At 44.8% G+C, this 22,500-nt stretch overlaps 1 protein-coding gene across 6 annotated transcripts in view; it reads left to right on the top strand.

The window, feature by feature from the left end:
- Positions 1-22,500, top strand: part of sorbs2b (sorbin and SH3 domain containing 2b) — a 70,501-nt gene that overhangs the window by 25,907 nt on the left and 22,094 nt on the right. For 3 of the 6 annotated variants that reach the window (XM_063189745.1, XM_063189743.1, XM_063189746.1), the window contains exons 5-14: positions 365-498; positions 5,224-5,682; positions 7,722-7,872; positions 9,895-10,157; positions 12,730-12,796; positions 13,839-13,883; positions 14,244-14,496; positions 16,428-16,542; positions 19,277-19,360; positions 21,509-21,565. In XM_063189745.1, coding sequence (XP_063045815.1) covers positions 365-498; positions 5,224-5,682; positions 7,722-7,872; positions 9,895-10,157; positions 12,730-12,796; positions 13,839-13,883; positions 14,244-14,496; positions 16,428-16,542; positions 19,277-19,360; positions 21,509-21,565 — 1,628 coding nt within the window. The remainder of the gene's footprint in view (positions 1-364; positions 499-5,223; positions 5,683-7,721; positions 7,873-9,894; positions 10,158-12,729; positions 12,797-13,838; positions 13,884-14,243; positions 14,497-16,427; positions 16,543-19,276; positions 19,361-21,508; positions 21,566-22,500) is intronic. The other 3 variants (XM_063189748.1, XM_063189747.1, XM_063189749.1) reach the window with 2 other exon arrangements.

The raw sequence follows: 22,500 nt of genomic DNA, 5'->3' as shown, positions 1-22,500 counted from the left end.
TCCGCAAAGTGCCACCAATGTGGTCCTCCAGTGTATCGGACCCTGCAGTGGTAACACCACCACAAATGCAGAGTTGAGGGACATGGTGCAGCATGCAAGTGAAAAAATAACTAGCATCACTCTTAAATTCTGTAGTTATTGTAATTACCCTTACCCATTCTATCCCAAGCTGACAACGATATGTTCATTCAGTACATTTGACCCCTGCAGTGCGCTACCCTGCAGAGGCAAGGATGGTGCTTTGACAGTTCTGTTGAGTGGCAGCATTGTAAAGGGGGTTTATTTGTTCATGTGTCAACAAGCACTAATGGGCTCTTTGTGCTGTGTTTTTGTTGTGTGTTTGTGTTGTGTGGTGATTGAGTAGACGTCTGGAGGGCATACAGCCCTGGGGAGCCCCTGCGAAACGGAGACGCCACCCCCACCCCTTCCTCCTCTCTGGCGGCCAAGGGATACCGCAGTGTCCGGCCCAACCTGCAGGAGAGGAAAGCCACCACGCCGGTAGGTGACGAGGGAAAGGAGGAAGTGCGCACTTTGAAGTGTGTATTTGAAGTGTGTATTGTACTGCAGTGTTTCCCAACCAGGAATATGTGTACCACGAGGGGTACCCGAGCGCACTACAGGGGGTACTTGGAAAATTTTAATTTCAACAAATATATGGAGCTTAGTTACATTGGGATGGAGAAAGCGATATAGAACTTGACTTAGGGGGTACTCATGGCACAACGAAAAGGCTTGGGGGTACACAAGACAAAAAAGGTTGGGAAACATTGCTGTACTGTACTTGCTGGATGGGTGTCTGTGTTTGTGCTATAGAAGGTGGAAAGGGAAATTGCTGTGAAAGTTGAAGAGAGGGATAGACATTGTTATGTACCATACAGTACGTGCCTGTTTGCATGTACTGTCCAGAAAGAAAATAACTCAGAAATACCTTAGTGCATTCGGTGTGTGTGTACTTGCTAGATGGGGGTCAGTGTTTGTGCTAGAGAAACTGGAAACGGATATACCTGTGGAAGTCGAAGTGTGGATAGGCACAGGGCCGGTTTTTAGCATAGGCCGGCTAGGCGGTCGCCTAGAGCGCCATGTGAAGAAGGAGCGCCGAAATGGCGCTCTCCTATGCGTAATTTTGCGATATGAAGTTTTTTTTTATGAAGTCGCAATCAACAAAGAGTGGCGAAAGCGCTCCTCACGGCAAAGCGCCCCTCAGCCAATAGTAATATCTCTTCCAACTGTCTCTGGGAAGTCTGTGAACCAATAAACAGACAGTTCTGAGAAAGGGGGGGGGGGAGTGACAGCTTGCGATCTATTTTGAATTTGGAGACTCACTCGAGAGACAGAGGGGGCAAGCGCAAACAGTAGTGCTGCTCTGCTGGATGGAGATTATTATGTTCTCATTAAACCACTCATTGCATGATGCAGGAGTTTCAGAGGGTGTTTTGGAACTATGTGATTTAATCAGCAACCGTTTGTGATTATGGAAAGCCTAATAGTTATGAGGTTACTATTTGGAATTAGAGAGAAAAAGAGCTTTGTTTTTGATCAGAGAAATCGCTAGTTAGCATGCTAACATTAGCCAAGTATGCCAAGCAATGAAATCCAGTAAAGTAGCTGTTAGTAGCCTACTCACTATTCACTAACACCCACCTGATATCATAATACTTGCTTAGGTTGACAAGCAATGTAAAGTAAGACTGGTGCAATGTTTAAAACAATTTTAGCTGCCATATCTCCTTCCATCCACATGAATTACCTGCTTGTTGTAAGCTTAAAAAAAACATTAATTTCCAGACCAGAATGACATAGCCTACATTAATCATGTAACAGAACCATGCACAGCAGACAAGTGAGGCTATTTACTATATTTTGTATATTATGAAATTCAATAGCGTGACAGCTCTTCTCCCTTTTTCTCACCCTGTCCCTCCAAACACATAGATAGCCCCCTTCTCATTCTCCTACTCACAAATGCACCACTATTTCCAGTCCAGAAATGAAATTGGTTTGGAAGACAGCACAAATGTGTAGCTTATTAAAATTGTTATGCTGCCATGCTTTGTGATGCTGTAGATAGTGTAGATCAATGCAGACCTCCTTGGTAGGCTTATTGTCTGCACATGCATTTTACATGCAAATGTACTGTATCACTCTCCTGGCATTTCAATTTCACGTTACAATTCAAACACATTGATAACCTCCCTCTCATCTGGGGTTGGGGGCCCCACCACCATCACATCCAACACACCACACAGTGAAGCTACTTTCATGCGACTCAATCTGATGTGTTGGTCGCCTGTCAAAAAGAACCACAAATCCATTTGATGAAAAACGGTTATTGTTCTTGATGCTATTTAGTTAAGCTTACTAAGGATATTAGTCTTGTGTTCTGTGAGGTATAAGAAAGATTTTTTTTTTCTTTCAAAGGTAGGGGGGGGCGCCAGAAATCAAACTCGCCTAGGGCACCAAATAAGCCAGAACCGGCCCTGGATAGGCACTGCATGTTTGCTTTTGCTGCTCATTAAAAAAAGAATTCAGGAATACTTAAGTGGATGTCTACCTGAATTCCATGGTATTGCGTGTGTCACAGGAATCTTATCATTATGTGAATATTTATTAGGGAAGTGTAGTCTTGCCCAGTTGTATCCTGCTTGTTAAGAAGTTGAGATGGAAAGGTCAAAGGTTTGGCTACTGTACCAATGGGGAAAAAATGAATGACCAGCATGTTCCTGCACCCTAAGGTGCCCTTGGGCAAGCCATGTAACCCTGCTTAGCTCAAGGGGGATAATAGCCAGTGGGACTAAGATAAGAGCGTCAGCTAAATACCATATGATGTACCCTGCATTTTCACTTGTAATTGCATGTTAAGAGCAGGTGGCCAGGACTGAAGGAACTTCATAGTCAGCTACCATCTGTGCGTACACATGTGTGTGAACACAAGTCCATCTGTGAATTCAAGTTGTATGTTAACATAATTGGTAGCGGTAGGAATAGCAGTATAGCATTGTTGCTGATTTCGGTATAAAAAAACATATCGTGCTAATTCAACACTTAGAGCATAGGACCAACACTTTGAGGGTTAAATTCAACTCTTGATTGTTAAAGTGCCGAATTATCTCGGGAAAATCTTCTGTCCACATACTGAATGTATTTAGTGTCTTACTAAGCTCCATGTTCTAGTATTTGGTCTTAACAGGGCTCAGTATCCTTTGCTACAGTCTCCTCGGTTGAACTGGGGAATAAGAGTGAGCATGCTTCTTAATCGCCTGTGCTATTTCAGAGAGAAACTTGCTGGGGAGAAGAGAGAGGGCTCAGGAGACCCCCCTAAGGGGATATGTGTGCCTTTTTTATGCTTGGCCAGAGCTGCACAGCTTAGGCCTTTTGGCTGCCAAACTAAATATGCCTGCTTTAGGGATTCTGGGGGAATGACTATGTAAGGGCATAAGGAAGAAAATGTACCAAATCGCAAAAAAAAAATGCTCAAGCCCATCTGCCTTGGCCAGATTTTTTTACTGGAAAGAACTCACTGGCTTTATCTGACCTGAAATTCCTTCACCTGTGTGTTAGTTGTATAAACCTTGGGGGTTGTATAAATGATTGTGTTGACTTGCATTTCCACATGTCTGTTTACACTTTATAAAGTCACACTCATACAGTGATGTCTCTTGCTTGTTTTTTTTGTTTCCATCTCTCTTTTGTGTGAAGTTATCTCATTCATTCCTTCCTTCACTTCATTCATTCATTGGTTTTGCTTATCTGAAGGTGGCAGGCTTGCGGAGAGAGGCCGGCTTTCGGCCTCAGTCACCTCTCATTGACCCCCTAGCGCGTCTCCCTCAGCCCTTTCACTCCACTTATTACAACAATGGCCCGGCGGCTTCCCTTCTCCGGAGCGCATCAGCTACTGGTGGTGCATCCACATCCACATGCACTCCTAGCTCCACTATCTCTGAGAGCTGCAGCTCCCCAGAGCCTCTCGTTGTTAAAGACTGCACTGCAGCGCTTCAACAGGGCCCAGCAGCAGCTCATGTTCAAATGAAGCCTGCTGACATTAAGGTTGAAGGAGGGAGTAACTCCCCCAACGGAGGCCGAGACCGATCTGCAGTGCCGAGTTTGCAAGTTTCTGTGGCCAGGCTGCAGCAGTCCAGCCCCAGCTTCATGGTCCAGGAAGAGCAGCCAGAGAGGCACTTGTCCAGTCTGACTGTCCACGTCAATGCTGCAGAACCTCAGGCCTGGCCCCAGGATGCATGCCATGATCCTCAGACTTGCCCTCGGGAGCCATGCCATGAACCCCCAAAGTCAGCCCAGCTCCTGTGCCCAGGGACTGTGGACACCACGTGGACATCACCAGCCCGTCCAACACTGCCCAGTGCCCGTTTGGCACACGTGGTACTTAACCAGTTTAAAAACAACAGTTTTTTAAGTCCACTCCAGTAACCATCACAACTTGTTGTTTCCTAACCGTTCCATAACGAGTGCTGTGCCATGTTAGGTCAAACTAACTCTAGGACTAATGCGTGTTAATTAGCGCACGGGAAGTGAAGTGAGGCAAAGTGAACTGAAGTGAACACAGTCCGCAGTGCGCTATTAAAGTTGCTGAGCCACGTATAGGAATCAAGGGGGAGAAGTGCTAAGGGAAACTGTCTCAAATGTAATTGGGTAGTGAGAAAATGCAGATGTTTTAGAATTGAATATGAGTGTGTCTGGAATCCTTCAAGTACATTCTCAAAGTCTCTCTTGAAGGAGGAGGAAGGAAGTTTTTAACTGAAGTTTGAGTTGGCACTCAATGCCCTCTGCAGTATCCCTCCATTCTGAAATTGGCCTTCTGCTACTGCTGTCTATATGCTAATCTATTGCAGCTATTGTCTCTATAATGCAGTCCTTGGCAAGAGTGTTACGGATTCATCAAATGCCCCATAGTGCCATTTTCATGCATGCATTTCATGGCTAACACTCACTTTGTTTTCACAGACTTATAGCAAATCGTGCCATTCCAGCCATGTTATGTGCCTGGTTTCTTTCTAGTTTTCACACTTGTTTTAGCAATGTTTTCAAACTTCCAGAGATCATACAGTACTTCATGCTGTTATTCAGCGTGTCTCACCATCATGGCCTCACTGTCTAAACCAGACACCTGTCACCTAAAGCCATCTCTTAACCCCTAAACTGGTTTCACTCTGCTGCTCTTGCTCTTCTTCCTCCTCTTCCTCCTCCTCTTCTTCACCCCCTTCCCAGCCCGCATCTTCAGCTACTCGGCAGTTTGGCTCCTCAGCTCCTCTGCCTCCTTGGAGCACCTCCTCCCCCAACCTCAACGCTCTCCTCTCTCCACCGTCCGAGCACGCACACCGCTACATCGGCCTTCAGCAACCAGCCGCCCCTCCTCTGACAGCTCCACCCGCTCCTGTCGCACCTCCCCCGCCACCGGCTCCACAGAGCCCCCCAACGCCGTCCCTGTCCCCGTCCCCGTCCCCGTCGGTGGGCGACCCACGCGGGGGGGCCCACACCCCCGGCTCGGCGTCAGTACTAAGCCACTACTCAGTGCGGAGCGAGGCGTCCACGGCACTGCTGGAGGAGCTGAGGTGCTATCAGGCCTCGGAAGCCAGCCGGATGTCCCCTCGCACGCCATCGCCCACCCTCAGCCAGAGCTCAGCCTTCACCGACGACACCGCGCACACCTCAGCTAGCACCGCCAATGTAAATATGTGACCTATTCTAGGGATTTTGTGTCCCTTCTGCACTGCGGCACCCGATCACCCTGCGCCTCTCTTCCTCTCACTCCCTTTCCTCTACTTTTGTTTCAGTTACTTTTCTGATTTTCTTTAACTTTTGCGATGTAAATATGAGTAATTCCGGGAATATGCACCACTTGTGCACTGCAGCACTCACAATCCTACGTCTGTCCTTCTCTCATCAGCTGACCTTTCCTTTTGTTTCAGTTGAAATTCTGATTTGCTTTACTTGCTTAACGCAAATATCATCCTTCGCTTTCCATTGAGCAGTTCTCTGCACTTCTCATGTTCATGTTGAGCATCCTTTACATTATTCCTTCTTGACCCTTCCCTGATATACTCCACTTTGTCCATTTTCTATCATTTCTCTTCACTACTACTCACCACGGTTATTGTTGCTTTCTTACCTGGCCACTTCCCGCTCGTTCCCTCTCCCACACACTCTCTCTTTGTCCTCACTGCTTCTCTTTGGCCTCTCTGTCACTCATGGCATGCCATGCCCTGAAGCCATACCAGCTTCCTGATTCCCCATACTAGCTCTCCTGATTGACAGGTGTTCTCATTGAGAGCCATTTAATAGGCGTTTCTATCTCCAAAACACCCCCAGGCCTTTTTTGTCTTGCTGCTGTCATCCATATACACCTGTCCTTCTCTCTCCTCTCTCCCTCTCTCCCCTCTCTCCCTCCCCTCAGGGGTCAACAGGGGTCACTCACTAATCACATCTTTGCCTTTGCAGAGCTTCTCTTCATCTCAGAGCCATAATGGGATGCTAATCAGTAATCACTGGTGCCAGATTTAACTGTGTGGGGAACACTGTCCTGTCCAGCATGCTGACTGACTAACACTGCAGCCACCATTATGTGACGTGCCGTAACCATGCTTGCTTGATCCTTTTTGGGTTTGTTTGTTCGTTTTCTTTCTTTTACTTGACTTGTGGGGAATATTATTATTTTCATTTTGTCCTGTCCAGCATGCAGACAACATTATATGACTTAACCTTGCTTATCTCAATGTTCATTGTTGATGTGGTTGATTTGGTTGTCTTTCTTGTTTTTCTTTTCATCTGAAATTCTTTTTGGGATTGGGAGAAATTGTCCTGTCCAGCCTCTTGACTAACATTGGTACCGCCATCCTACAACTTAATCTTGATCCTGTCTTGCCTTAGAATGAAAATGAATTCTGGTAGCCAGTCAAACAGCAATGCCCCTCTGTCCTGATTAACCTCCTCTGCTTCTCCCTGACGACAGCGTCTTTTGTTGTGTACGACCCCCCACCTATGTTACGTTAGCGATAGTCCATGACATCATTTGTCTCTGTCCAGTCACAACACAGCAGACGTTTAATCTTCTTTTTGCTCCCCCCCACCACTAACTTAACAACACTGGTAATAAGTCCATGCACTGGACTCTGCTGCTGAGGCTGTCACTGGCTAATTATCCTGATGCTGACTGACACGGCGTGTTACCGTAATAGAGCGTCGCAGCGGGGGGCCTGTTTAGGCTCTTACGTACCTACCGTACCGTACGTGCTGCACCGCCACCCAGCCAACACTGATTTGATAAAATAGGAATTAGGCAGTACCGGTATATCCCTTGCACAGGTCTTTTTTTAATAGCAACTAGAGTGCTTTATACCTACAACTAAATCCTCGATATTGAACCTTGTCTTTTTCTTTGCCCTTTTCTCTTCCACTTTATCATTCTTTGTCTTTATCTATCTATCTATCTATCTATCTATCTATCTATCTATCTATCTATCTATCTATCTATCTATCTATCTATCTATCTATCTATCTATCTATCTATACACACACACACACACACACACACACACACACACACACACACACACACACACACACACACACACACACACACACACACACACACACACACACACACACACACACATACATCCTCTCTCCCTTCTCTCCTTCTTCCTCTCTCTCTCCCCTACCCTCCCCATCTCTCCCTCTCCTTCCATTCCTCTTCCTTCCTGGCACAGGGCCAGACAGCAGTGAACGGTACCCTAGGTGTGCCAGGAAGCCATGCGAGCCACCACCCCCTCCAGCGGCCCTTCTCCCCCTCGGCCTACCCGCCACTGCCATCCTTCAGCCCGGGCCTCTCGCTCCTGTCCGCCTCCCGCAGAAACACCGGTGAGTACCTGGGCACCATGCCAAAACCAGCTCTACAACCCCCAACACACTCCCAGCTATACAACCTCCCAACACACTCCCTCACCCACCGCCACCTTCTTCAGGACTTCTTCTTCTCCCTACTGTACAAACAATTGGGATAAATCACCAAAACTGGTAGACTTGATGCATGTTGAAGGAACTATGTGTTTGCTAATGCTTCGATACTGTAAGTGAACCTGATGAAGCTCTAGCATAATGTTTAGATCACTAAACATGCAGCAAATTTAAGTCTGCCAATGTGCAGTGACTTATCCCATTTGTTCCTTGATGAGTTATAGCTACGTAACCAGCATATCACCAGCACCAGTATATTTCCCCATGAGGTGCTTTATCATCCCAGCCACTGAGTTCCACAGAGGTCATTCTAATCACAGGACAGGCATCAGAACAAAAAACTGAAACCTATTTAGTTTATTGGAGAATTTTGTTGTCGTGGTGTTCCTGTTGTTGTTGTTGTTGTAGGTTTGTTTTGTTTTTTCGGGAAGGGCACATGCTTCAGTGGGACCCCTTGTAGGGTTAGTAAGATTATAGGATTGTTTTTGTCAAATATGTCGGGTCAGCTGAGTTCTCCAAGATATGGTACTGGAGGTCATTCTTGTTTGTGCCTTACCCCTTCCCTCCTCCCTCCTACTCGTGACAGCATTTTCATGCTTCTTACTCAAGTGTTAGAAGTTACACTGACAGCGCACGTTGTCAGTTACTCTATGTCAGTGGTTCTTAACCTGGGGTGCAGGCACCCCCTGGGGATGCGCCAGAGATTCCAGGGGGTGCACGGAATTTTGTTTGTGTTGAGGTTGTGACCTAAATTCTGCTAGCGAACATTATAATAATGTACAGTCATTAATGTTTTAAGCAAGAATCATTGTAATTATTCACTTAAATCATTTTTTGTGCGTATGCATGTCTAGAAGTTTGGGTTGGGGGTGCGTGGCTTGTCTTGGGCAGATCTAAAGGGGGTGCTTTAAGAAAAAAAGGTTAAGAACCACTGCTCTATGTCATAATGATGAGGCAAACATGCTGTCCCCAGTTGGCTATAAATTGAGGTAGTGGATCTGCGGAAGTGTACCAGGCGGTGAAGTGAGAGCTGGATGCTGTTGAGGGGCTTCTCTCACCCTCGTCTGCTGCTGGTTGTTGGTCGGTCGTGCGTCCCACCCTGCGTGGAGCAATCGTTCTAATCCGCTGCAGCAAGTGACGGGGATTAAGGAGCAAATCTGAGTGACGGCGTGTTTTTTTGGGCATGGGTGGGGGCAAAGCAAGATTTCAGAGAGGTGGGAGGGAGCATGGTTGGCAGAGGTCGGATTAGTGTGTGTGTGTGTGTGTGTGTGTGTGTGTGTGTGTGTGTGTGTGTGTGTGTGTGTGTGTGTGTGTGTGTGTGTGTGTGTGTGTGTGTGTGTGTGTGTGTGTGTGTGTGTGTGTGTGTGTGTGTGTGTGTGTGTTGGGGGTGGGGGTGGGGGTGGGGAGGGAGAATGCTGTGTGATTGCTTGTGCTTACATGTGCATGTGCGTCTATGTTCATGTGCAGGTGAAGTTTGTTTATGTGTGTATGTGTGTTTATATATTTATGCGTTTCATGAGGCTTTTCTATTGTCTGTGGATAAGGCACACCAGCATGCCAGGGGAAGGATTTTGAAAAATTTTCGCTCAGGCTTTGTGTCTCTCACATATTTGTTCTCATTCATAAGCTAGGGGAATGTCTCAGACTCTTGTGTATTACAATTTTGCATCTCCTCGACAGCAGCCTCTTTTAATCCCTCCGTGTCATCCATAACCGACGCCAGCGCCAAAAAAAGCTGTCCCACTCATCTTTAGCACATAAAACATGTCAGCAACGCCATCAGCCCCAAACAGCAAAACAGCAGGGGCAGCCTTGTGTAACGATCACCCAACTTGATTAGAGTAATTTATTTATCCCTTCCACCACCGCTAACCTAACACCCTCCTCCACCCTCACCCTCCCTCCTCTGTTTCTCTGCGGGCACAGAACCCATCAGCATCATCAGCAGCAGTGGCACTGGCGGTGACGGGGGTGGCGTTGGCAGTGGTGGCGTCGGGCCAGCCCATGCCAACACACATACCCCTGTGGCATCAGCAGCTCCGGCTCCGGCATTCGCGCCTGCTGATGTCCAGGAGAAGGAGGAGGAGGCGCGGACGGCAGGAACCACCACTCCCTCCTCGCTAAAGCCGCAACACTACACGGGTATTGGGCCAGTGGACGAGTCTGGCATCCCCATCGCCATACGCACGGTGAGTGGGTCGTCATCAAGGCTGTGATGCCAGAGGGAACAGTGTGCTGTTTGGGATGCCTGTATGGTTGTTAAATGTGTCCCTGCTTATTCACATTGTACCCATAACCTTTAGAAATCATGGCTGGTCAGAATATTTTTGGGTTGTCGTTCATACTATGGACGGACAAGTTGTTTTACTTTTTCTTTGGATGTCATGTCAATGTGTGTGTGTGTGTGTGGAAGGGGTGTGTGTTTAAATTGTACATTGCTGATTGTTGGTATACAATTTCAATCCTTTGTAATTCATGTTACTTTAGAATTGACAATGGATGCAGTTTGACTTTGACAATGTAACCATCTCTTGTTTCGGACTGTAAGTTTTGTACTGATTGATATGAATATTGATAAAAAATTTAGTGATAATAATAATACTAATACTGTAGTGATCATGACAAAAATGTAGTGATAATGTAGTGTATATCTTGACATTGTTGTTAATGTAATGAAGTCATATGAGAACAAATGGGAAAAGATGTTTGGTAGATTTTGAATGTGCTAATTTATTGGGTATTACTAAAATGTACCAATTGGCATCTGGCCAACACTCCGAAGTTATGGTTGAGAAGATTTTCCCTGTTTGGCTGATGATTCTCCAGATCAGTGAGTCATCAGTACTATTGTGAAGTCATTTTAGAATAAAATGGCCTGATTCTGATTGTCGACATACCAGTAATGACTTCCTTCCTACTACATTTGTTATTTCTGTATTTTAATTGGGTTTTCCAACTGGCATCTGTCCAGTGACTCATTATTATCAATGCTCTGGAGTTATGGTCAAAATATTTTCAGTTTGCCTGATGATTCTCTACATCAGTGATGATTAGTACTGTGAAGTCATTTTTAGAAAAAGATGTTTGGCTTGAAGTTAATATTTTGATTGGGCATAATGACTTCCTACTATGTTATTGGGTATTTTAATGAGCTATTCCAACTTCCAACAATATTCTTACCAGTGACTCATTATTTATGCTCTGAAGTTATGGTCAAAATGATTTCATTGTTTGTTCGATGGATGTTACATCACTGGGTATTTTACAGTAATGCACCCATTCCCATCCGACTGCTGAGTCGACATGCAGTGACATAAAAAATGTTTCCCCTTTTTCTGAATTCTTTATAATGGTACCAGTGAATATTTTAATACACCTATCTATTGTGGGGGCGCTGTGGCGCAGCGCACTAAGCCCCCCACATTTGGGCTTGCATGCCCACCCACGGGGACCCCGGTTCGAGTCCGGACGGGGTCATTTCCCGATCCTCCCCCATCTCTCTCTCCCAATCATTTCCTGTCTACTCTCATACTGTCCTGTAATAGTAAAGGCAAAAAGGCCCTAAAAAAAATACACCTATCTATTGTATATCGTATATCTAAGCGTATGTTCGTGCATTATGAAAAAAGAAATTTCCACCTAGCCTTGAATGCTGTTTTCCCCAGTTGGGAATGTGCAGTTTAGTGAACTTGACGATGCTACAATCAAATGAGGCTGAGTTGGCGATTTGTTATACCCTGATGAGGGCTAGTGTAACATATGGCACTGCTCTGCATTGTACTTCACTAAACTTACTGTGCAATTTTACAGCATTCTCGTCGCAAACGGGCATACGTGCATCGCATGCAAATGTGCTACTCCGCATTCTCACTACAACCTTGTAGTACTCAACACCAACAAAGTAGAGAACAAGTCGAGCTGGCTGTAAAATGCTGCATAATGGGTGTCTACAGGGCTGTTGGCAGCTTTGACTGGGCCCTTGGCAAATTCATCTGAAAGGGCCCCGCTCTTCATACATACATTGCTAATTCAACCCCCCACCCCCCCTTTTCCTGGGCCCGGGATGACTTACCCATTTGTCATCGTCGCCACCCACCCAGCCCCGCTTCACTGGGATATGGGCATCCAGGGCCCTGTGGTTCAGCTAGGACTGCAATTGGTAACTATGGCATTAATCTCCCAATCAATCTCTGGCCATCTGGACTAAGCCGCCACCACCACCACCCCGACTCCCTGGTTTGCAAATAGCTTTTTCCCAGAAAGATTTTTTAATATAGCCTCTGGGAGGATATGGGAGAGCTAGGCTGCTGAGTTCAGTGTTATTGACAAGCCAATGACTGCACTGTACTGCGGTTAGTTGTGCTGGTCCACTCTCTGTTGTGCAGTAAGGGCTTTATTGAAGTGGAGCAGTAAAAGGGTTTTACTGTATATCTCTCCCGGTGGTGTTTCAGGATGTGGACATAGTCAGCTTTGGTAAACATCAGTGCATTTAGTTGACCAGGTGTTAACCTTGTTTATCTTTCTAAGTGAATGCTTTCTTTCGGCCTCTCTCTCCTTACAGAGGTTGGACTGTATAGCAGCTTGTGCCAATGTTGCCATTGTTTATCTTTCTACTGTACCTGTGACTGACTGCCTTATGCTCTCTCTCGCTCTCTCTCGCTCTCTCTCTCTCTCTCTCTCTCTCTCTCTCTCTCTCTCTCTCTCTCTCTCTCTCTCTCTCTCTCTCTCTCTCTCTCTCTCTCTCCCCCTCTCTCTCTGCAGAGTGTGGACAGGCCAAAGGACTGGTACAAGACCATGTTCAAGCAGATCCATGTTGTGCCCAAGTCAGGTAGGGCTTTGACAGCTGAACAAATAACAAACGTGTAGACATGACTATAGGGGATGGGAGTGAGAGAGTGAAGACATAAACTCATCAAATCATCTGTTCATCCACAATCCCGTTGTGACCAACGTTTTATTTCACAGAGCTTCAACATACTCCAAACTCAATTTTTTTTATGGCTAACAGGATGAAAAAAGAGGTCCTCACTGATGCCCTGTGCGTTTAGGATGCTTAGGAGGGAGTGGCGTGTGGCCAACACCCTCACACTCACAGGGCACCATACTGACCAGTAATTGAAAATTGATCAGACCCTGAGCTAAAAGCTGAGGCAGCATGTTTCCATCACACTGTCACAGCCATGTGAGCACGTGGACTGTTCTGGCCACAGCTGCCTAGTACAACACAACACAACACAGATTTTAGTCCACAGCAAAATGGGGGAGCTCGCTCGCCAAACATCGACACAGAGGAGTGCGACAATGAAAAAAACCTTTGCTCAGCAGCATGGAGGATTAGAGAGGTCATCGTTACTGGACACTAACTGACTGTGCTGCCCGCCAACCACCAGCCAACATGCCACTGGCTGCTGGCTGACCTTCTGGGATTAGGAAGGTCAAGGGATCAAACTAAATGGCCCAGAATGACACATGGCCCATCCCCATCCCCATTCCTAGCCCTTCTGTTTCAGTCTCATTATCAGGCCCTAATTGTCTCATTCTGTAAGCCTCTTAGCAACGCACTGTATCAAGCGTTTAGATGCAAGATAATTAGAAGATTTTCCAGGAGCCACATTAGAGACAAGAAACTTCAGTTTGGAAACTGCTTTGTATAACACCAACATTTCTAAGTGCCTATCTATCTCAAGACTGTATAGGATTTCAGAGTTAAGAAGTTTCTGTATTGATTGCCCAGATCAACTCAAACTGGATATTTGGCTGATGTCCTCATATTTTTGGTAGTTAGGTTTTTACTGTCAGGGCTTTTTTGGTAGGGTTTCCTTTGGTGTGTCAGGCAGATTTTTAAAGTTGCCCCCTTTTTTCTATTCCAGATGATTATGTAAACACCTATAATGTTCATACAGTTAGTAGTTCTGGTAAGTTTCATTCCATTCTTTTGTTTGCTTTTTATATATCATTTATTTTCTTCTTTTGCTTATCATGTATCACATCATATATCATGCAAATATGATCTATATTTATATGTGCATGCTTTTCAGTTAATTAACATTATTAACTCTGTCCATATCAGTTATTATGTCAGTTATTAGTTAATCAATTCATCAAAGTGTGTCACTAACACACACTATATGCATGCTACATTATGTAACGTTATGCACATAATCTGCACCATAGGGTTAGGGTTAGTGTGTTCAGTATATGTAATGTAACTGCATAACATTACATTACAGATACATTAAAGAATCATGAAATGACTTACGATTTTCTCCCGCCAGACAAGCGTGGCATCACCAACTCTATCCAGTCCCACCCGGCACCTAAGACCCACACTTACCGGCCCCTCCCGAAGAGCGCGTCTGACAACGGCACCTACAGCTTCCAGAAGAGCAGCAGTGCCCCCTCCCCCGTACCCCACTCCTCGCCCGTGCCCTCCCAGCCCCACGCACACACCCACCCTCGCACCCGCGAACGCGAGAAGGAGCCGGCCCTTGACCGCGAACCCGACCGAGACACCACCACCCCAGACATGTGAGTAGAACATTGCTGACTGGCACATACTGTACGAGCATATATGCTTGTGTGCGCGCACACACAGAGAGACACAGACACACAGACAAACACATGCTGACACACACGCACACACACAGACACCCACACACACACCCCCCACCCCCACACACACACACATACACACTCAGTCACTCACACACACACACAAATCTATGACAAAAATCTATCTATCACCCCTGACCTTAACCCCCCCCCACAGAGATATAATGAGCTCCACATTGATCTGCTGCTGTGCATGGTAGGAGCAACAGAGCCCAACGCAGAATAGATGGAGGCCACTTTGTACATGACCTAATACCTGCTCAGAGGAACAGCTGCCCCTGTCAGATGGAATTGATTATCCCTTTTGATTATACAGTGACCAGCACACTAGTAGCTGTGAAATGTATGTACCTGAACAGACACTACTGTGTGAAGATACAGGTGACTGGGGTAACTTCCTGAGTTTCCTTTCTGACTGATAATAGAGTGACCTGCACTTCTAGTAGTTTTGCATTATCTTTCAAATGTATGGACCTGGTGCTTTGAGTTAATTTCCCATCTAGTGTCCTTTCTTGCTGATTATACAGTGACCAGCACTGGTAGTCATTTGCCATTCTCTGTCAAATGCGTGTACCTGGATACACTCCTGTGTAGAATAGAATAGAAAGCCTTTACTGTCCTTTTCACTGAGCACTGACATATTGTCAATGCTCTGTACAATGAGATATAAAGCAGCACAATGTATAAATAATGATACACAAAAACTGTTATGCAATATAAAACACCTTTATCAAAAGTGTGGTTGTTCAGTTAGAAGAGGTACTAGGGGGCTACATGATTCAGTGTGTTGGAGACCATTGTTCGAATCCAGACAGAGGACGCTTCCCGAGCCTTCCCCATCTCTCTCTCCCCACTCAATTCCTGTCCCTCTCACTGTCAAACTGATCTAAAACTGCTTATCTGTAGTTAAGCCCGGGCAAAATTATGATAATACAGAGTATTTTTTCTCTATAAATTTACAATGCCTAGTTTGTATAGTCCTGTTTAATGTAGCAATGGAAGTCTATCAAATGTACTTATAAATCAATTTAAAAATATTGTAAAATTCACCAGAGGGCAAAACGGCTATTTAATTCCATCCAGTGATCACTTGGCTTGATGTTAATGGTACCTACCATTTACTTTCAGATTGTGCTAAGCTATACTAATAATGTCAATTTAAGTACTGAGTACACTGAGAAGAAAATGATGTGCACAATCATGTATAAATGTGCAATGTAGAAATTCTGCAAATATGTGGAAATCGAAAAAGGGATGACTGTTCAAAGAGAAGAAGAGGTAGTGTACAGAGTGGAGTAGCGAGTTCAGCGTACTGCAGAAGCCTGTTCCAATGTTCGTACTTTCCGCCCTTTCCGCACTGTGTTTGGGTACGCAGGGCGGTTCCATTTCTAATCGTGGCGGTGACGTGTACTGTAAACTACCCGGATAACGCCCTCAAACCAGCCGTTTTTTGAAGTGTGGAGTTACTGTACACTTTTTGCACTCAACTCAACGCATAGTTTTGATTCCTAAGACAATAGCCATGTGTATAAGAGAAAGGGGTAACTAAAAAAAATTGTCAACATAAGGAACAGTGTGTTCCGTGATGAATTGTATATTGGTGGTTGGTAAACTCTGATGACACGCGGCAACCGTCATTTCAGTTAAGTGTATCAGACAGAACGTGAATTGGACCTGTACTTCACCCTCAAATTTTGCCGTTAAGTTGAGGGTGGAAAGTGCACTGTATCTCAGTACACAGTGCTCAGTGTGGAGAATGGAACACGCTCCAGGTGTCCGAGTGTGCCTACGGTTTCCTTTCTTTTCTGACTATTTGTCATTTCCTGTTTCTGTCTCTCTTTCCTCAGGAATGACTGGGGGCCTCCAGACCGTAAAGTGGATACTCGGAAGTACCGTGCTGAGCCGCGCAGCATATTTGATTACGAGCCGGGCAAATCCTCCATTTTGGAACAAGAGAAGGGAGTAAGTGGACTCGACCTCAAGATTTACCCCCATCTCTCTCTCTCTCTCTCTCTCTCTCTCTCTCTCTCTCTCTCTCTCTCTCTCTCTCTCTCTCTCTCTCTCTCTCTCTCTCTTCCCCTCATTGGCTGTTATTACCTCTGTCCTCTTTTTCCTGAAAGTTAGAATAGCAGCTGACACACACACACACACACACACACACACACACACACACACACACACACACACACACACACACACACACACACACACACACACACACACACACACACACACACACACACACACACACACACGCGTCCAGAGTATTTCTTCGATAGATCTGAGGCGAGCACAAGATGGAGTGTTAAGCCCTGAGCAAGGAGATGTTGTCATTCGTAAGGTCCCCAGGGGGGCTGGAATGGAGTAGTCAGGCCCATGTCCCAGGGCGGTAATGCTGATACTGATGAGCTGGGCCCTACTGCTGTGTTGGAGAAAAAAATGCAGCATAGCAGCAGCAGCCACTATAGCGAGCTAGTGTACTGACTGCAGTGTACTGTTCTAGTATGACTACCCAGAAAGCATCAGTGCAATTTCATAGTCATCATGGCGAGAGGATGCACTACATTACATTACACTTAGCTGACGCTTTTTCTTATCCAAAGCGATTTACAGTTATTTTAGGTACAGGGAACTGGTGACAGGCCCTGGAGCAATGTGGGGTTAGGTGCCTTGCTCAAGGGCACTTCAGCCATGGATGAATGTGCTGGTAAGGGTGGGATTTGAACCTGTATCCCTCTGATCTAAAGACCAGTGCTCTAACCATTGAGCCATGGCTGCCCATGGATGCCATGCACAGTAAGCCCTACTGCTGCTGTAGCTGCTGCTATGCTGCATTAAAAAACAGCAGTAGCAGCCATTGTTGGTCTTCTGAGGTACGTGTAACACTCGAGAGCGCTCTGCTCTGCTCTACTACTACCCCAAACACATCAGTGCCGTTTTTCTCTGTTGTCTGACAGTGGTGTAGAGAGGTTGTTATGCAAGACTGCATGCATTTTAATTCATATTCAGGCTTGAATGGGAAGGCAGGTATTTGCTCAAACTGCAGCAGCAGCAGCCGCTGTTGCTCCACTGAGGCACAGCTCGACAACGACTACTACTATCCAGAGGGCATCAGTGTCATTTTTGCTCTCTGTCGTTTCATAGTGGAGTCGACGTTGCCGTGCACAGTTGGATGCATTTTAATTTATGTTCACGTAAGAGATCAATATTGTGGTTATGCTTAAACCTTTAGAGGTTTTGCATCTCAATATTGTATGCACACAGCAAAATAAATATTGACCCAACGCAGTTAAATAAAAATGTCTGACGCATTAAGTTCTTCGCCAAGAATGAAGTTCAGACTGGATTGGCAGGCCTGCATTATATTTCATGTCATTTAATTAATCCGGGCCTATAATAATCACGTCCCATTAAATTGTCCTGTGTTTTTTTTCTCCTTCCCACTCAGTACATGATGGTCTCCTCACGCCCTATTGTACACGCCAGGACTAATTAAACATCCGCAATTCAAAATTAAATCTGCCCCACAGTTGCCTCAGTGGTCTGGATGAATAAAAGCTTCATTAAACAATGCAGAATTAACCCTTGTTAATGCCCATTGCTATGTGATTGGCATGTGTGGAATTCCTTTTTCCAGTCATATGATGGCTTTGGATTATTGTTTTTCTGTAAATACCAAATGTGCTTAGTGCTGGGTTTCACGGTGGGGTGGAATTGTTCTTTTGGGTATTGGGATGAGGATGTTGCTCTCCAGAAAAACACAACTAGTCGAACCTCCAATGTTACACTGCCCTCTGCTGGTTTGGTCCTGTTTGTGCAACAGAATGCCAAACATCATTGACGCTGCATCCGTAGTCAGTAGGAGTCTACTCTGAAGAGAAACAAATGTTCAATTCCTCTTATATAACTAAACACATTTTCCAAAGTAGGTATGGTGCCTTATGACTTGAGGCCTGGTCGGTGCATAGGTTCTATATTTGCTGTTTCAGTTAGAGACTGTGGAGCACTTTGGTAAATTTGGTTTTTAAATGTGTTTTATGAAATGAAACTTACCTGCTCACTCTAAAAGGTAATGTCCTGTTGGCTCAGTCAAATAGGAACTTCTGCCGTTGCAAAAAAAAAAAAAAATTTTAATGAATTTTGCATATGAATGAATATGGGTGCATGTTCATTTTCGACTTTATCTACAATGTTGTAAAATATAATGTCCTCAGAGAGCTGAGATCTGAAGCTGCCCAGCAATTAATCATCTGGCTCTGTGGACTTTCATAATTAATCAGCAACTCATTCCTCATCTCCCTTTCATTTCAGGACTGTCACATTTCCTCATGAAGCTTTCTGTGTGTCTCTGTCTATCTGTGGGTTTCCGTGTGTGTGTGTGTGTGTGTGTGTGTGTGTGTGTGTGTGTGTGTGTGTGTGTGTGTGTGTGTGTGTGTGTGTGTGTGTGTGTGTGTGTGTGTGTGTGTGTGTGTGTGTGTGTGAGAGAGAGAGAGTGAGTGAGAGAGAGAGAGAGAGAGAGAGAGAGAGAGAGAGAGAGAGAGAGAGAGAGAGAGAGAGAGAACAGAGAGAACAGAGATGGACTGTGTCTATGTGTGCATACTTGATTCTGGCGTGTATTCATTCTGCTCCTTCCGCTCATCAATCTTCTTCTCTTTCTCCCCCGCTTCTTTTCTCATCCCTGCCGGGCTATCCTCAGGTGACTAATGTGAATCCAGATGAGTTAGACTTAGAGAATGAGCCCTGGTATAAGTTCTTTTCTGAGCTGGAGTTTGGGCGGCCGGTAAGTGGCTAATTGGCAGGGTGGGCTGGGCTATGTGGAGTTTGTGCTCAGCGGGCCTGTTTTGTGCATCAGTATTTAGACTGCTCTTGCGATGTGGAAACTTACAAAGCTTGGGATTTTTCACCTTGGAATAAGTACTGATCTAAGTTCCTCTGTGGTTGTGTCAACATGTGGTAGGCCTACGTTCTTGAGGTAGTGCTACATTTAGTTCAAGGATGCAAGTCTTAGGGCTTCAACATCTCAGCTGGAAATCAGAAGTAGGGACTTCATCTTTGCTAGTGGTCAGACAGAATAACTTAAAAAAAAACAATGTAGTTGTTTTAAACATGTATTTATTGATTCCACAATGATTACACTATTATCTATAGGTTTCTGCCCTGCAGTCATATTAGTCATTCTCACGAGACATTACATATTCTGTAGATGCACGCACCCTGTGTTATACGAAGTTCAGAAAAGGGGTCATTATCATCAATAAAACCTGCCACAGCCACAGGCAAGAGGGTCAGTAACCAGACACCAGAACTGTGCTGTTTGATAGGGAGATTACACGAGTCACATGACATACCGTACAGTAGATGAAAATGGCATAGATCAGTACTTTGTGTGGAGTGTTTTTGACCTTTGAATGTGACACTATAGGCTGCTGTAGCATGAACGTAGTCCCTGCTGTGGCTAACTTTGTGTGTGTGTGTGTGTGTGGTGAGAACCTAACATGGCAGTTGAACAGGAGCAATTGGTTATACTGTATGTGACAAAAATGTTAATTTCTCAAAATGTTCCAAAATGGATGTCATTTTAAACAAAGCTCTTAATTTACAGTAGGAGCCACTTATTTTTGCCCTTCCATATACCGTGAAAGTTCCATAAGATTTCCAAGGTGTTTTAAGATGGACCTTGCAAAGAGTAGTCAACATGGTACAGTCAAGAGAACATGGTACAGAATCTGTGGCTCTACTGTACATTGGATTTCAATAGAAACAGACCACTAGAAATATGGACTTTCAACGGAAAACTGGCAAATCTGGTCACCTTACGCTACACAATCAAAACATCCATGAATTCTCAATGCTTTCTCTCACTGCCATATTAGTGACTTTGATTGTGCACTTTAGCTGTTTGATCCTAACTGTTTTTTTGAGAACTTGAGCACCAGAAAAAGCATGCATTTTCTACAGATTTGTGTGTCGAATAAATAGTGGGCCACCGACTTGAGACAGGCTCACAGACAAGAGTAAAGTCTTCTCACTGTTTGTTATGTGTCTTAAACAGTGAAATTAATCACGGAGTCGCATGTATGACTTGTACTTCAATTCAACTAGAGGAAGATTTACATAGGAGGATCGAAACGCTGCAAACCAATGTAATAAAATAATCTAGGAGCCAACCCATACCATTCTCACATTATCTACCATGCCTAGCACCAGATTTTATTTGTTCCGACTGTGCGCACATTGAATTTTCAGAATTGCATTGGTTGTATAAGTTAAAAAAAACAAAACACACAATCAGTTTTGGGAAATCTCAATCAGTAGCACTCATATCCCTCCGATAATACTAGTAAGCGGCATGTTTGATTGACAGGTTGTTGGCCGCCTCCTCAGTGGAGGTGGGTCATGTTTGTGTTATGATCTGAGCTCATGAGGATTAGACGCAGGTGGCACCCAAACATAGATAGCCTGCTAATTGGATATCGGAGGGACTGGAGGAGTCCAGGCAGCAGTACATACATGCCCCTATTGGTTTCTCTTGTGGGATTGCTACACCGCTTACCCTTCATTAGAGTGCACCTGTACTCCTAATATGCTTGTGTGTTTTTTTGTGCTGTGGTTTTTACTTGTTTTGGTGTGCACTGTTAGTTTTTTTTGTTTTGCTATATTGTGTGTGTGTGTGTGTGTGTGTGTGTGTGTGTGTGTGTGTGTGTGTGTGTGTGTGTGTGTGTGTGTGTGTGTGTGTGTGTGTGTGTGTGTGTGTGTGTGTGTGTGTGTGTGTGTGTGTGTGTGTGTGTCTAGTACCTCAGTGCTTCACTATCTTCTGTGTCCACCTAATTATGTCTCTGTTTTCCTTTCTCCCTTTTTCCCGATGCCATTACTTCCATCATGTCATCCCTCATCCCTTCCTCTGTCTGTACATCTCTTCTGCTCAAAGCCTCCCAAAAAACGTCTCGATTATAATCCAGAGAGCATGCACCGAGCCTTCAAGGAGGTAAAGAAACCATGTACTGTGTGTGTGTGTGTGTGTGTGTGTGTGTGTGTGTGTGTGTGTGTGTGTGTGTGTGTGTGTGTGTGTGTGTGTGTGTGTGTGTGTGTGTGTGTGTGTGTGTGTGTGTGTGTGTGTGTGTGTGTGTGTGTGTGTGTGTGTGTGCACGCATGCACATGAATGCCAAAGCAAGCGGCAAAAAGAGATATGTTATGAAATGAAAGGATAATGAATAAATGTGAAAAGCACCACAAGGCTTCATTGTGTTTTCCAAATGAATATTTCCATTTCCTCTTTATCTTGCTGTTTTCTCATGAGTTCCATAATCACAGCATTTCATTTTATCAAATAAGACATGTGCTATGTAGGGTGTCTTTATTCAAATGCTGTGTACAAACCAAACCACAATGTTTCTCCTCCTTTAGAGTGGCTCTAGTCAGTCAAGCAACCTGTTGACATTCTGTTGACATCCTGCTCGCTTGCTTGGGTGTCCAGTATCATATTACTCCCTAGTTTTTTTCTGTCCATGCAGAAAATAGCCAGCTCACATTTCAGACATATTGGAAGTTGTGTCCCCTTTGTTTGTAATCACCAAACGTCTTAATACCTCATGGGCAAAACAATCACAAACCTTTGCCCCATAATAATATAATGTTGTGTCCAAGGTTAACTAAAATCCCACATAGTCATAGATCTTTTTTCAAAATGCAACACTAGAAAATTACTCTGCATTAGCAACTACAACCTCATATTTTAGCTTGTATAATCTTGTATGGTTGTATGTTCTGTTGTTCAAATGTTTGTGTGAACAGAAAACATACGAAATGCTATATTTGCAAATACAATGTTGTCGTAGTTGAGCTTGTACAAACGTATGTTAGTTGCTCCAACTTTGGTGAGAACAGAGGTCATATGTTAATGTGAAATGCGATTCCATCCCA

Source organism: Engraulis encrasicolus, chromosome 23 (assembly GCF_034702125.1).
Source record: "Engraulis encrasicolus isolate BLACKSEA-1 chromosome 23, IST_EnEncr_1.0, whole genome shotgun sequence".
NCBI lineage: Eukaryota > Metazoa > Chordata > Actinopteri > Clupeiformes > Engraulidae > Engraulis > Engraulis encrasicolus.
The sequence above is the reverse complement of the archived record's forward strand: the minus strand, read 5'-3'. Positions and strand labels throughout refer to the sequence as shown.